Here is a 16609-nt window from a genome sequence, read left to right as displayed (position 1 = left end):
CCAATTCCACATCTGTGATCTCATGATTTCAGAGATACCTTGGCTCCTCCATGGTGTCATCACTGTTACATCAGCATGTACATGAGTAGGGATGTACCCCTGGAGACTTAAACACACCAGTCTGATAAGAATATATGGATAAGGGGCTCATGTCACAAGTGTGATTTCATAATAAAGTCTCTCATTTGGTGGACACTTCCGTAGACTTTTCCCACTTGGCACTGTTGTTCTGAATTAACCACCCCATCACCAAAACACTGCCTGCCCTTCAAAACCCTGTCCTGCCACTCACTTGTTCAGATCGATTTCATAAGTCTGCATTCTCGGCTTATCTCCAGGCTTGTCTGGGTCCCATCTGTAGATGGCAAATTTTTTGAGGCGAGGAGCTGCAGCGGCTGCTGTCTGGGCCCCTCGGCAGGCCTGAAGTGAGGGGAAAGAAATCACAGAAGCAGGAATAAACAGTTTGCCAAACATGCAATGATAAACTGTTTCAAGAGATATTATTCTAAATTCTACTATTGGGATTAAAAATAAAAAAGCCAGGAGGAGATGGGGCCAAGATGGCAGAAAAAAGGCAGCGACCGGCCTGAACTCTTCCCCAAAACTCCTTTAAATAATGCCATAAAACAATTCCTGGAGAGGCAGAACTCATAGAAGGATAGGATGTAATAATTTTCCAGCCAAAGACAACCTAGATTGTTGGCAGGAAAGGTCTGTCACACCTGGGTGAGGCTGGAGCACAGTCCAGCACAGGCCATGCCAGCACAGACCAGACCCCAGCAAACCAGGAGCAGGTCTTGGGAGTTACTGAACCTGCAGCAGCAGCAGTTGCTTTCAGAGCTCTCAGCCCACAGACGGTAAGGGAACTGAACAACTGATCAGAAGGAGATTACAGGGGTCTCTTTGCTGGAACTGCGGGCAGGACTCCGTTGCTTTGCCTATACTTAGATCTGGGTAGCAGTTCTAGGGCAAGGAAGAGTGCTAGCACACCAGAGCTTGCTGGCCGAAGTAAAGGAGAGACCTCCTCATAGCTCCGGGGTAGAAAAGAATGCTTGCGGCCCTCACAGACTAGAGCACAGGCCAGGAGAATAGTAAATACCTCTCCTTAGACCATACTACCTTGGAAGAACTGAAAACAGCTGCACAAAACCCCTGAGGCTTAGGACAATGCACCATCCACCCTACTAAGAGCAGAACCCTACTTTAACAAAGAGTTAAGAGTCAAGTAACAGGCTGGAAAAATGAGTAAACAACTGAAAAAAATTCTCACCACAGAAAGACATTACACTGGCAAGGAAGATCAAAACAAAGTCAAAGCTCCTACATCCAAAGTCTCCAAAAAAAATGCGAATTGATCTCAGGCCAGGGAAGAGCTCAAAAAAAATTTTGAAAACCAAATAAGAGAGGTAGAGGAAAAATTGGGAAGAAAAATGAGAGCGATGCAAGAAAATTATGAAAAAAAGAGTCAACAGCTTGGTAAAGGAGATATTAAAAAAATACTGAAGAAAGTAACATCTTAAAAAACAGACTAGGTCAAATGGTGAAAAAGGTACCAAAAAAACAAACAAACAAAAAAAACCAATGAGGAGAAGAATGCAATGAAAAGCTGAATAGGTCAAATGGAAAAGAAGGTACAAAAGCTCACTGAAGAAAATAATTACTTAAAAATCAGAATTGAGCAAACAGAAGCTAATGACTTTATGAGAAATCAAGAAACAATCAAAACCAAAAGAATGAAAAAATAGAAGACAATTTGAAATATCTTGCTGGAAAAACAACTGACCTGGAAAATAGGTTCAGGAGAGAGAACTTTAAAATTATTGGACTACCTGCAAGACGTGATAAAAAGCCCAGACAACTTTCAAGAAATTATCAAGGAAAACTGTCCTGATATTCTAGAACCAGAGGATAAAATAGAAATTGAAAGAATCCACTGATCACCTCTGGAAAGAGATCTCAAAATGAAAACCCCCAGGAACATTACAGTCAAATTCCAGAGCTCCCTGGTCAAAGAGAAAATATTACAAGCAGCCAGGAAGAAACAATTCAAGTATTGTGGAGCCACAGTCAGGATAACACAAGATTTAGCAGCTTCTACACTAAAGAATCAGAAGGCTTGGAATATGATATTCTGGAGGGCAAAAGAGCTAGGATTACAACCAAGAATCACCTACCAGCAAAACTGAGTATAATCCTTTAGGGGGAAAACGGGTATTCAATGAGAGAGGACTTTCAAGCATTCTTAATGAAAAGACCAGAGCTGAATAGAAAATCTGACTTTCAAATACAAGACTCAAGAGAAGCATAAAAAAGTAAACAGGAAAAAGAAATCATAAGGCACCTAATGAGGTTAAACTGTTTACATTCCTACATGGGAAGAGGATACTTTTAATTCATAAGAACTTTCTCATTATTAGGGCAGTCAGAAGAAGTATATATAGGAATATATATATAGACAGAGGGCACAGATGTGAGTTGAATATGAAGGGATGGTATCTAAAAAAAGTAAGATTAAGGGGTGAGAGAGGGAATGCACTGAGAGAAAGGGATAGGTAGAATGGGGCAAACTATCTCACACAAAAGAGGCAAGAAAAAGCTTTTACATTGGAGTGGAAGATGGGGGAGGGGAGGGGGAATGAGTGAACCTTACTCTCATGGAATTAGCTCAGAGACAGAATAACATACACACTCAGTTGGGTATAGAAATCTATCTTAACCTACAGGAAAGCAGGAGAAGTGGGGTGGTTGAGTAGAAAGGAGGGCAGATCAGGGGAGGCAGCAGTCAGAAACAAAACATTTTGGAGGAGGAACAGCGTGAAAGGAGAGAGAATGGGGGAAATAGGATGGAGGGAAATATAGTTAACAATAGTAACTGTGAAAAGGAATTTTGAAGCAAGTTTCTCTGATAAAGGCTTCATTTCTCAAACATATAGACAGCTGAGTCAAATTTACAAAAGAGCCATCCATTCCCAACTGATAAACAAAAGATACAAAGTTTTCAGGTGAATTAAAGCTATCTATAGCCATATAAAAAAATGCTCTAAATCACTACCGATTGGGGAAATGCGAATTAAAATAATTATGAGGTACTACCTCATACTTATTAGATTGAATAATAAGATAGAAAAGGAAAATGAGAAATGTTGGGGGGATGTGGGAAAAATGAGACATTACTGCACTGTTGGTGGAGTTGTGAATTGATTCAACCACTCAGAAGAGCAATTTGGAGCTAAACCCAAAGGGCTATAAAACCATGCACACCCTTTGACTAGTCATACCCCTACTAGGTCTGTATCTAAAAGGAGATAAAAAAGGAAAAGGAAAAGGACCTATACATACAAAAATATTTATATCAGCTCTTTTCTGGTGGCAAAGAATTAGAAGTTGAGGGGATGCCCATCAAGTGGGAAACAGGAGAACAAATTGAGGTATGCGATTGTGATGGAATATTATTGTGCTCTAAGAAATGAAGAGCAGGTTGCTCTCCGAAAAACCTGGCAAGACTTACAGGAGCTGACGCAAAGTGCCACGTACTGTGTGCACAACAACAGCTGTGAGTGACTTCGCTATCCTCAGCACACAAGGATCCCAGACAAGTCTGAAATGCTGTCCAGTTCCTGAGAAAGAACTGGCGCTGTCTGAACACGGACTGAAGCATACTTTACTACTTTATCTTTCTTCAGGTTTTTTGTCTGTTTTCTTTCACAGCATGACTAATATGGAAATGTTTTGTATGACTGCACATGTGTAACCTATATGGAATTGCTTGCCTTCTCAATGGGTGAGAGGGGGAAAGAGAAAATGTGGAACTCAGTTTTTAAAATGAATGTTAAAAGTTGTTTTTACATGTAATTGGGGGAAAGAAAACACTAGACAAAAAAAAATTAATTTCAAAGTCATTAGACTATTTAGAAAAAAATTAAGCCAGTCATCTCTGGTGTCAAGGAAAGGGCATGGCGCCAAGAGTCAGCAGAAATGGTCTCTTGTTCCAGGTCCACCACTGGCTCACTGGGTGACCTTGGAAAGTCCCTTTCCCTCTCTGGGCACATTTCAGTCCAACTGTCAGCAAGCATTTATTAAGTGCTTACTATGTGCCAGGCACTGTGCTAAATGATGAGGGAGGGCACAAAAGAAAGCAAGAACACAGTCCCTTGCCTTAATGATCACATTTTACTAAGGGAGACAACATGCAAATAATGAGGTACATGTGAGATCTATACAGTGTAAATAGAAGGTAATCTTGGGGGGAAGGTATCATTAGCATCTGGGAGAGGCCGGGAGCCAGAAAGGCCTTCTGCAGAGGAGGGCTTTGAGCTAATTCTTTAAAGATGCCAGGAAACCTTAAAGAGCAGGGGGAGGGGCAGAGCATGGGGCTGCAAAGGCACAGAGATGCGGGTGGGGAGCTGCAGATGAGGAAACTGAGGCTGAGTGCGCTGATGTCATTTACCCACAACCATACAGCATGGACCCAGTCCAGGGCTTTGGGCTTGAGTCTGGATGTTCTTACTGCAACCTCCTCTGCTTCCTCAGGCAGTCACTCATATGTGTGCCATGGTATCACCCATCCAGGAAGCCCTGAGCTAAGGGATCTGGTCTGACCTGAGCAAAGTGAGGCTGTTTAGAGACAGAAAGGCAGGATTGTGCCAGAAAGAGCAGCGGGCCTGACTCCTGGGGATCTCGGCCACACTCCTAGCTCTGACACTCCCATGCGCCTCTCTCAACTTGTTCCACCATTTGTAAAATGGCAACCGTGCCCCATAGGGTTACTGTCACTGTTCTGAAAACATTCAAGCACTAGAGAAGTATGAGCCAGGCTAATTTTATTTGGTGTCACATTCAGTGTGTTCCAGGTGGGTCACCCATCGATCTCACGAGCAAACAGGCAGGCCTATTACCTTAGAACCAGACGTCCACTACTTCCAGGGACCTTGGTCACCCCCATTTCAGGCCGATCATAGGAACTCCTTCAACTGACACATCTGGCTTCTGCTTGAGCCCCTCTGGTGCTGGCACTTCCTTGGGAGGTGGCCCTTCTACCATCACTAATGAGTTTCTTACATTTAAATATATCTCTCTGTGACTTCTTCCCAGGTCTGTCCTCTGAAACCTGAGCTACTATTCTCATCTCCCAAATAACTTTTTGAATAGAAAAACCAAGGTCTCCTCAGAAATAGTAGCAATAAAATGAATAGCACCCCAAAAAGCAGGGCAAAGCGGAATGACAATTCCTTTCTCTAGACTGCCTAAGACTTTCTTTGACAGCGTAAGTAAAAACTCACCAAGCGACCAGAGAACCAACCAAGCCCAGCAATCCACATAAAGAGCAAAGTGCATTCCCCTCTCAAAATGGCTTCGTGTACATTGGCTCCCTTGCAGTGTTCCTCCAGCAGGAAGTCAGCTCCTTCTGCTCCTTCATTTGTGTATCTCTAGTGCCTGACACATCCCAGGGGCTTAATCAGTGTTTAAATGAACTGGACCAAAAGTCATGCTTGAGGTGTCTGCCTTGAAGATGGGCAGCACCATCCACCACCCTCAAGAGCCAAAAGACGGAAGTTTCAGGGTCATCAATTTGGCTGGAGGGGGCCCTGGGGACCATGAGGCATAGGATCAGTGTTAAAGGCATCTCAGAGGCCAGGCCCCATTTACAGGAGAAGAAATGAGGAGGATCATCGACCGTGAGCCAAGGTCAAAGAGGTAGGTATCGAAGCCTGGAGACAAATTCAGGTCTCCCAACGCTAGGACCAGCACTCTTTGCACTAGACAAGACTACTGTTCACTTAGTGCTCACAAGATACATCTGAAAAACAAGAAGAGATAGTCCTACAATAATTTAGATACTGGATTTGGGGAAGTGAGGACAGTAGGTTCCAAGTTGTGCTAAAGACTGGACAATGTTCCTCAAGGATGAAGACTTTTAGCCAGAACAGTCTGGAAAAACATTAAGAGTTTGGAGAGGAAGGAAAAAATATAAATTTGTGTTGGGGGTTGGAGAGTGGGGGTAAAAGGGAAAAGGCCACTGTCAGTGAGATGGAAAGTCTGGCTCAATTTTGAACTCTGCCAGCCTCCACTAAGAAAACCTCCCAGTTTCCCCAAACTGGCTCTTCCATAAGACTAATTAGCACCTATTTGCCAAGTACCTACCAACTCAGTTGGAAAGATAGCCCTGTAAAATAAAATGCCTTCCCTCAGGGAATTTATCATTTAATTTTCTTTTCTAAGCAATTGGGGTTAAGTAACTTGCTCAAGATTACACAGCCAGTTATTTCTGGGTGTGGTGCTAAGTATCTGAGCCTGGATTTGATCCCCAGGTCATCCCAACACTGGGGCCGGTGCTCTTACTCGCTGAGCCACCTGGCTGCCCCTTATCATTTAATTTTAAAGATGAATAATTAAACCTCCTGTTTATAGTTCTTCCTCCTCCTATCTAAATCCAGATTATTTATTCATCTGGGAAGACAAGGGAAAAGAGCTGGTGAAATGGGAAGACTGGAAGGTGACTAATTGGAGATTCAAGTTTGGGATGCCCAAAGTAAACATTTATTAGGGGTCTACTGTGTACACAATGCTCTGCTAGGCCTGGAGAGAACACATAAAAGAGTTTCTGCACCCCAGGAACTTATGTCCTACTGAGGGATGGGGGAAGGACATACATCTACACAGACAAGTAAAATACCGAGTTGAGTGTGATGGAGCAAACAAGAGATTCAAACAAAACTCTTGGAGAATCTGAAAAGAATACTCTGAGCTGGTATATGTGGGTGAGTCTGGGGGAGCTGAGGCAGGGTCTGAGAAGGCCATATGGAGGAGAAAGCACCTGAAATGAACCCTGAGGTAGAGAAGCAGGTATTGATGAAAGAAAACTAGGAAATGGGGATGACCTTAAATGTATGGGAACGGGATACAAAATGCCCAGCTCAAAGAACAATAACTAGCAGTCCAGTTTGGCTGGCATGTGCAGTGTGTGTAGAGGGTGATGTGAAATAGCGCTGGGAAGGAAAGGTGGAGACTGATTGGGTCAGACATGCTAGGCTCAGCGGTTGATAGATTTTATTCCTGAGGCAACAGGGGGCCAAGGAAAGTTTGTGAGCAGACATGGTCATGTCATAGGAAGGTCATTCTGGCTGCTGTGTGAGGGGACTGGAGCCTTGGTGTTAACTGGAAGCCTAAAACCAAATATCATGAAGGGCTAAGCTGTGCCACACAAACTACTGTCTAAGCTCAGAGAATGGTGAGATGAACATGGGGCAGTGGGAAGTCCCGGCGTGGGGGTGAGAGGGCACTGGGACCCAGGAGAGGAAGCTGCTATCCAGGGTTCCACAGGCTGTCACATTCCAATTCTGGTGCCTCCTTTTTAGATCACAGGTAACAGTTATAGAGCTAGGAAGAATCTTAATGATCATATGGTCCAAACTTTTCATTGTACAGTGAAGGAAACTGAGGCCCAAGGAGGCTAAGAGACCTGCAGAGCTGGAACAAGGTAGATTATTACCATCAAAAACAAACACGTACAGAGTGCCTACCTACTTTGTGTAAAGCCATGGGTTTAAGAAACAAAGAGGTACAAAACAGGCCTCAGGCCCTGCCCCATTTTGGGAGATGAGGCCTGTAGATAAAAAGGTAAACAAAGCAAGGTAACCAGACTAAGGCCTCTGAGAAGGACAAAGGTAAAGTCAGGAAAGACGTGGCTGGGAAAGGATTGGTCTCCTCAGTGCTCTGGGAGGGAGGGAAGGTATGTACTGGTATCTGTTCTTGTTCTCTTCATTAGAAGGTAAGCAGAACTACCTGATTTCTGTCTTTATGTCTCCAAGGCTTAGCACAGAGTCTGATGCATGCAGTAAGTGCTTAATAAATGCTTATGGACTGATTGGTTAATCCAAGAGTTTGGTCACTTAACAGCCACACAAGCAGGGGCAAATAAATCATCTCAACTAAGCCCCAGTTTTCACAAGAGTAAAATGGAAATAATGAAAGGACTTGGGTTGCTGTTTACAAAAAATAACAGCAAAAGCACTTGGCAATTCCCAAGGTGCTATGGAAACGGTAACTAGCTGTCTTATTACCAATAATGCTGTGGTTGTTTACTTGTGTCTGACTCTTCATGACCCTGTCAGGGGTTTTCTTGGCAAAGATACTGGAGTCCTTTTCCATTTCCTTCTCCAGTGGATTAAGGCAGAAAGAAGTTAAGTGACTTGCCCAGGGTCACACAGCTAGTGAGTGTATGAGGCTGCATTTGAACACAGGTCTTCCTGACTCCAGGCCTGGTGCATGATCCTGCAAGCCATCTAACTGCCACCTATAAGGCAGGCCCAAGCAACCAGGGGGCCACCAGATCCTCATTCTTAGCACCAATGAGATTCTTCTCTGTTCTCAGAGCAGTAAAACTCAACTCTACCCAGTGGACACAGTTTGGTTGCTTCTGGCAGGTTCTAATGTCACGGCCATGCTGAGACTGCAACAATGCCCAAAGGAATTAGTTCTTCCTTAGGTGAAAGGAGGCTTGAGTTCATTCTCATGGGTACTGACATCAAGTCAATTCAACCCAACAATAAGGTGGCACATGCTCAGCAACCAGAAAGAAATGAGGGTTTCTCTGAGGGAGCAAGAGATTAATTATTGATAGTTAATTTAACGCTCACTCTTGTGTGACTATACCTAGCATCTGGACAAAGTTACTGATCCCATGAGAGACTGAAGTACAGACTGAGATAACAGGGCCTTCAAGGTTCCTCTCAGATTTACAAGAAGGGAATGGGAGATTGGGGAAGATGGGGTGAGAGAGGGAGGGAGGGAGGGAGGGAGGGGGAGAACAATGGGAAGAGCATGAGATTTAGAGTAGCCCTGAAAGTTTAACTAGCTGTATGACCTTGGACTAAGCACCTTCCCTGCTTGGTTTCACTTTAATTATTTGCAAAATGAAGGTTATATTAGATGACCTCAAACACAACTAGCTTTGACACCGTATGTCCCAAGGTCTTCCCTTCCCAGCCCTGACATTCTGTGTTCTAAGGGCCCTTCCAGCTCTGACATCCTGGGTTCTAAGGGCCCTCCCAGCCCTGACATTCCCTGTTCTAAGGGCCCTCCCAGCTCTGACATCCTGTGTTCTAAGGGCCCTCCCAGCCCTGATACTCTGTGTTCTAAGGGCCCTCCCAGCTCTGACATCCTGGGTTCTAAGGGCCCTCCCAGCCCTGATACTCTGTGTTCTAAGGACCCTCCCAGCTCTGACATCCTGGGTTCTAAGGGCCCTCCCAGCCCTGACATTCCCTGTTCTAAGGGCCCTCCCAGCTCTGACATCCTGGGTTCTAGGTCCCCTCTTGGTGCTAACATGCTCGATTCTAGATCCCTTTCACGTCTTTGTTCTAGGTCCCGTGGGTTCTTCTATTCGCGGTTCTTGGTCCATGCTCCCCCTTGACGCCCTCGGGTCTCCCGCCAGCTGGGCCTTGATCCTGTGTGCCCGCACAGCCCCTCAGGCCTCAGTTTCCCCTCTTGTAAGGGGAAGGGCTGCCCACCGATTCCCCGTGATCCTCCCAGCTCTGTGGATCTACGGCCCTCGGCTGCTTCCAGCCCTCCTCGTCCGGTCCGCTCCACTAGGCCGGGCCTCACCTGTACCTGGAACCCGGGAAGCAGAGCGACCCCTGGGACAAGACTGCGCTTCAAGGAGAGTCCGACCACCGCCGCCATCTTGGCCTGTGCCGTCACGTTCGTCCCGCCCCTCTTTGGGGCGGGCGGGACACTTCCCTCCCCTCCAGCGTCCCGTCGGCCACCGCAGCGCCCGAGACGGAAGGCCTGGTGCTCCAGCCGCCAGACCCCGAGGGGGTAGGCACTTCCGGTCTAAGTGAAATTGAGCAGGAAGTGGGAAAGGAAAGCCAAGCAAGTAGAGCGCAGGCGCAAACTCCAAAGGCTAGTCTAGACCTGAGGGAGCGGTCAAAGCCCAGGGGACGGGGGGTGGACTCGGGGAGACCCGAGGGGCGGGACCTGGTTTAGGGCGCGGGCGCGAGCTTCCCGCCTGCCCCGCCCCTCCGTTTAACCCTCTCTTCGCCACCTTCCGAGTTCTTTTTCTCTGTAACTCCTGTTATCCTCCCCCCCCCCCCCCCCAAGTAATGGGTGTCTCCAGTTTTCTTGTCTTTGTCTCTTCTGCCTCTTTCTGTCTCTCTGTTTCTTCTCTCAGGCAATCAGGGTTAAGTGACTTGCCCAGGGTCACACAGCTTGGCGGCGGCGGATCCACTGATCCCTCAGTTGAGATATCCAGTGGTGTTTCCTCAGCCTAATATTATCTCCTTCCCCTGCTTACGGTGATTGCTGCTGTTCCCGTCTTCTGACCCCTGGGCTCTAGCCCAGCTTTGCCCTCCCAGCGCCCTCCCGCTGCACGTCCTGCTCAGAGCCCTCCTCCCTTCCCTCTCTGTGCTCTCTCTTCCAGTGAGGCCGGTGACTGTGCACAGCCCTGCCTCACTTAAATCCAGTTCACGGCCCGCCAAGGCGTCACCTTCCCGAGGTCATGGGTCTCTTTGAGAAGAAGGATGAACAGCCACAACAAAGCCCACTTCCCGGGTTTATCGTTCCTCTTCGGAGGACTCCCAGATCCATGTATCCCTTCCTGATCTCTCTCCATGGGCATCGAGGTGGTGCCCTGGACAGAGCCCCAGGCCTGGGATCAGAAAGACTTAAGTTCAAATCTGGCCTCAGACACTAGCTGTGTGACCCTGGGCAAGCCACTTCACTCTGGTTGCCTCAGTTTCCATGAACTGGAGAAGGAAATGGCAAACCCCTCCAGTATCTCAGCCAAGGAAACAACAAATGGGGCCACGAAGAGTCAGAAATGACTGAGAAGTGTCGTCGGCAGGCAATCTCAGCGTCAGGAGACTTATGTGAAAACTAGGATTATTGCAAGAGAAAGGAACGTGCACATGGAACCCAAAGAGTTCCCAGTCCTTACAGAAGTATGCATATTTATGACAGTGCCACCAAAGAGGAAGGAGGAGGAAACAGGGCTTGGCATGGGAGGGGGAAGGTGAAGGAACTCCCCCTTGAAGGGGAGAAGCTTGGGGTGTAAATGCAAATTGTGTCAGCTGGGGGGTGACACACTCAGGGCCTCCTGCATGCTCTGGGTCCAAAGTTTCTGGAGAATATGGCAACTAAAAAAAAGTGCAGGGGACTCCTTAACAGTCTTTAACAGAAGCCACCAACAATAACAACCACCTTTCTATAGCTCAGGTCCCTCCATCACTAACTGCCTACTGAATATCTCCTAGGCCCCTCAAATTCAGCATGGCCAAAACAGAACTTAGTGTCTTCCGTGCCCCGCTTCTGATCTTTCCCATTTCTAACTATCCTGGTGATGGGATGCTTGGGTGCCTGTGCTTGAACCCCAGTTTATAAAATCACATTTATCCCTAGCCTTAGAGCATTATCTCTGCCCACTTCTCCCAGCACCTGTACTCTGCCTAGCAACCATTCATGATCAAGCCCCTGCCAAATGCTTATCTCCCCTTGGTACAATAACAAGTTGCACCTATGAATCCTTCACAAGATTATCTGTAAGTAACTCCCTAGCTCATTATATACATCCTGAATCCCTCATTATGTATGCTTTAGGCTTGAATATACATAAACTCCCTACATCCATCTTGTCAAACACGACATTGATGGGTGGCAGGCTGGACATTTCGCTGTCAGCCCTGATCGCTAGCTGACGTAGTGACTTTTCAAACCTAAAACCAAGCCTCCATGCAGCCCCCCCTCGTGCTATTTCCCAGTGAATTCTGGGCAATATGCCAGTGGAGTAGATATTAAAAGTGCATGTTCCTTTAAGAACTGACCACTCCTTAACCACTCCCTAATACTGCCCAGACTCACCTAGATAGCATATTTGGCACGTGTTTTACTATAGTATATCCTATATCTATAGTATTTTACTATAGTATATCCTATATCCTCTAAGGCTGCAGGTTCCCTAAGAACATTTGCCCGCTGTATAGTGCAACAATAAATCTTTGCCACCTTGACTTAAAGAATGCTGGAGTCCATGAATTCATTCCAGATTGCTTTCCAGGGACTCTGGTTATTGGAGTTCCTGGACTCCCTGAACCCTGTCACTATTTTCCTGGATTTGCAACCTTGGTGTCATCAGCCTCTCATTCTGGCTCATCCCACCTATCTAAGCAGGTGCCAAAACTCATAGTTTCTCCTTCACTATTTCTGTCATATGTCCCTGTCTCTCCACTTACACAGGCCTTACCACTGTTTCCTTGGACTATTACAATAGCTTCCCAATTGGTCTCCTTGACTCCAGTTTCTCCTCTCTCCAATCCATCCTACACTCTGATGCCAAAGGAATTTTCCAAAAAAAAATGACCAGGTCACTTGTCTCCTCAATAAACTCCAATGTCTCCCTATGACTTTTAATAGGGATCAGATGTAAACCCTCTTTGGCACAATAAATCCATCAAACCCAGTCTCAAGTTCCCTTTTTAGTCTTATTACATGTGATTGCCTTTCATATACACAATATTACAGACTTCTAACTGTTTTCTACCTTATCTCCCATCTCTGAGCCTTTGCACAGGCTGTTTCTCAATGCACTCCCTCCTTACCTCCTCATGAAATCCCTTTTTTTCTCCTCCAGGAAGGAACTCAAACTAAACCTTCTACACAAAGTCTTTCCTGGTCTTTCCATTCTCCTCCCCCTTCCCCCACCCCAGTCACCCCCTGACTTCTTTTTCCAAATCATCTTGTATCTATTTTGCTTATACCTGGTGAATGGGAGGCCGATGCAATTCCCCACAGGCTGGGGAAACTGCTTCTAGGAGGGCAGGATGGCAAAGTACAGAAGCTCCTTGGAGATGTTTGGAGCACATGCAGACATTCTGTCCCTGGTTCTGGTCTGCTTATCACATGCTGTCATCTGTTTTTCGTTGGCAGTGTAGCCTTTCTTCTCCTTCTCTCCTCCCCTCCCCTCCTCTCCATCCTTACCTGGGGGTGCTCTGCCCAGGGGATGGTACATCTCGATGGCCAAAAGCTGCCTTTTTTCCTTTGGGTTGACTGGCTACATTTCTTGAGGAAGCACCAAGCCTTAAACCCAATTCACTCTGGAGCTCATATATTGGACAATAGGTTCCTGCCCTCCTAGCACAGAGTGAAGGTAAATACTAGTAACTAGTAATTGTTGATCTTTTGGCCAGGAAACCTCAGGGTCCTCCCCTCCAGGTTTGATTTTTTTTTTTTCTTTCTTGGTTAAAGGGGCCACCTCGTTGATTAACTTCTTAAAGAGGCCTATTCATTGAAGGGGCATTACCGAACTCAAAGTGAGAACCTGAAAAGACTTCATCCTACTAGGGCCAGGGTCTCCCCTTGTATCCTGGGCCATCTCCAGTCATCCTGATGAATATATGGCCACTGGACCCAGATGGCTCTGGAGGACAAAGTGAGGCTGGTGACCTTGCACAGCCCTCCCTCACTCAATCCAAGTCAGCCCCAAGTCATCATCTCCCTGATGTCATGGTCCTCTTCAAGTGCAAAGGACAAACACAGCAGTCAGACATGGCAGGGAGGGGTGGGCATTTGGGAGTCACTGATCATTTAGGGTCTTGACCTTCCTGCCTGCCTGAGTTCTGGTGAGAAACAGGGTGATGCTTTAAAGAGAGAGGTCTCATAGTCCCACACATGGGCCACTGCTGTTCTTTGTCTTTACATTTGTCCTTTCCTATTTCAGGTGAGAGGCAGCTGGTGGTGAAGTGGTTAGAGCACTGGGTTTGGAATCAAGAAGACTCATCTTCGAGTTCAAATCCAGCCTTAGACTTTTACTAGCTGTGTGACCCTGGGCAAGTCACTTCACCCTGTTTGCCTCAGTTCCCTCATCTGTAAAATGAGCTGGAGAAGGAAATGGAAAACCACTCCAGTATCTCTGTCAAGAAAACCCTAAATGGGGTCCCAAGGAGTCAATCAACTCAACAACAACAAAAATTATTGAGCAAGTCTAGCAAGGACAGAATTACAAAAACATCCCCCTAAACTCAGGCTCACTCCAATCCTAAGCTTCTTAAATTTTGGGTCACTATCCCATATATGGGGTCACATGTGGGAGGCTGCAAAAAATCTGGCAACAGTAAAAGGCTTCTGAATGTGCAACAACCAAAAATTAATTAAAAATCAAGCACACAACGAATTCAAGGTGTTCCTGGCAGTGTGTGCCCAGGTCCTATCGCCTGACTTTACTACAGCCTTTGTTCTGAACGCACAACACGCACACTTTGCACTGTGCATGCCTTCACACCATGCAAACCAATGAACCTTGCCAGCAACACCTCAGCTCAAATTCGAGACTATTATGTGTTACGAATTGCAGTGTTTTTACTGTACATACAAAGTTTTTTGCTTACATAAATATGATAGTTTAATTACAGAAAATAAAGACTTTTAATATTTTCCCCATCATTCCTCAGCATGTAAGTATCAAATTAGTATTTCTTTGGTTGGATTGTTTTAGAATGTTTGATTTTAAAAATTGCTGTTATCTCCTTCTTTTACAGAAACATAAGTGTTTAATTATAGCAAGACAAAAGCCCTTTAATAATATTTCTCCACCATCACTGCTGTATGTGTATGTAAGTATGACTATCAATTTTTAAAATTAAGCACAAACAAATGTCATTTCATAAACTAAAGCTAGTATTTGAGGAAATTATTAGCAGTATTTATTTGTATTTTAGGACAAAGATATTTTTTGGTTATGGATAAGTGGCTAAATTTAGACAGAAAAGGTAAAAATACTTATAACAATGCTACCAAAAAGAAAATATGTCTAATCATTTTTGCAATATGGATTTACTTCTAATAATGATGATGGTGTTGGAAAACCTCTTGGCTTAATTTGTTTTTTTCTTGGCTTAATTTGTAATGAAGTTTTGGAGGCATAGAGCATGAAACCAGCCAAACAAAAATGACATCTTAATACAAAGCATGCAGAATATTGCAATAAACCAAAGGAATATATTGAACCACTTTTAAAATATTCAAGTAAAGAAAAAGAATGTTATGAGAAATTTGTTACTGCCATGGAAAAGTATTTACTTACATCTTATGAAGCTTCTTGTTTAATTGCAAAAAGTAAAAAGTCTTACACAATAGGAGAAGATCTCATGTTACCTGTTGCTATTAAAATGTCAGAAATAGTTCATGGGAAAAAGTATGGGGATGAAATTTGTAAAATTCCTTTATTGAATGATACTGTTTCCAAAAGAATTTCCAAAATTAGTAATGACCAATTCCAGCAGCTTATTACCAGGCTTAAGGGTACCCCCAAATTTGCAATTCAGTTAGATGAAGCAACTGAAATTTCTAACATGGTGCAGTTGTTACTTTATGTAAAGATACATTTATGAAGGAAGCATGCATGAGGAATTATTACTTTGTCACCGTTTGGAAGGGCATATGAGAGGGAAAGAGCTATATCTTAAAGTCGATGAATTTTTCACAAATGAAGGTTTACAGTGGAAAAATTGTGGTAGAGTCTGGGTAGACGGTGCTGGAGCAATGAAGGGGAAGAATGTTGAATCTATAGCAAAAGTTAAAGCTGATGGCAATGCCATATCATTTTTACTCACTGTATGATCCATCGGGAAGTACTCTTGCCAAAAAAATATCACCAGAATTAGATGTTGTGATTTGTGATACTATCAAAATTATTAACTTCATTAAAAGTCATGCCCTTAATGGTCGTTTGTTTTCAAACCTTTGGAAAGACATGGATTCTGATTGAAAAAGCTTATTACTACATGCAGAGGTAAGGTGGCTCTCACGAGGGCAACATTTAAATAGATTATTGAAACTGAAAGATGAAGTGGCTATATTTTTGACTGAACAGAAAGTTGATTTTGTTAATTTTTTTCACAATGACATGACTTTCAAAACTGTTATTTATTGGATATTTTCAAAAAACTCAATGATTCTTTATACATGTTGCTTCAAGAAAAAAAAACATCTATGTTAAAAGATAAAATTGAAAGTTTTGCTAAAAACTTTAGTATATAGAAGAAAAGGGTGGAAAATGGTTCTTTAGAAATGTTTACAGCTACAGATGATTTTATAATGGAAAATAACCTTCCCAAAGATTTAGTTGTGAGAGTTATAACTGATCATCTGAAGTGCCTGGAGACACAGTTTCAGAAATACTTCCCTTCAAATTTTGATTCTAAAAAACCATATTCAATTGAAATAAAAAACATCAGTTATCTGCCATTAAAACTTCAAGAAGAATTTGCTGAGTTATCAAGTGACACAGGTTTAAAGCTTGAGTTTCCTAAAAAACTGTTAAATGGATTTTGGCTTGGGATTAGGACAGAATTTCGAACAGTTGCTGAAATGTCTCTAAACATACATCTGCTATTTTGTACTCTGTATTTATGTGGAGTGGCGTTCTCAGCGTTGATGATTATAAAATCAAAATATCAATCAACTCCGAAAAATGTTGAAGATCCTCGACATTCTGCAGTATCAGATATCCCACCAAGATTTAATTCTTTATGTAAAAATAAATGAGCATGTCCATCTCATTAGTATGCAGATTGCTTTCATCTTTAGTAAATGGAAACATTTTAAATATACATATATATACATG

The 16609-nt window shown here is 44.1% G+C and overlaps 1 protein-coding gene and 1 long non-coding RNA gene across 3 annotated transcripts in view; one reads left to right on the top strand and one right to left on the bottom strand.

Moving 5' to 3' along the window:
- SDHB (succinate dehydrogenase complex iron sulfur subunit B) overlaps window positions 1-9827 on the bottom strand; it is a 23571-nt gene extending 13744 nt beyond the window's left edge. The window contains exons 1-2 of one of the 2 annotated variants that reach the window (XM_069079167.1): window positions 9607-9827; window positions 293-420 (exon numbers count right to left, since the gene is read on the bottom strand). In XM_069079167.1, coding sequence (XP_068935268.1) covers window positions 293-420; window positions 9607-9678 — 200 coding nt within the window. In that variant the 5' untranslated portion in view covers window positions 9679-9827. Of the gene's footprint in view, window positions 1-292; window positions 421-9600 lie in introns of both variants that reach the window. The other variant, XM_069079166.1, reaches the window with a different exon arrangement.
- LOC138154421 (uncharacterized) lies at window positions 9711-16609 on the top strand. The gene is made up of 3 exons (XR_011166604.1): window positions 9711-9813; window positions 13706-14438; window positions 14523-16609. It is a non-coding gene; the product is annotated as an uncharacterized lncRNA (long non-coding RNA).

Source organism: Petaurus breviceps, unplaced genomic scaffold (genome assembly GCF_028583685.1).
Source record: "Petaurus breviceps papuanus isolate PSGF00001 unplaced genomic scaffold, PetGlider_PUasm1.0 91041, whole genome shotgun sequence".
In the NCBI taxonomy this organism is placed as follows: Eukaryota; Metazoa; Chordata; class Mammalia; order Diprotodontia; family Petauridae; genus Petaurus; species Petaurus breviceps.
Note: the sequence above shows the minus strand (reverse complement) of the source record. Positions and strands in the feature narration are given on the sequence as shown.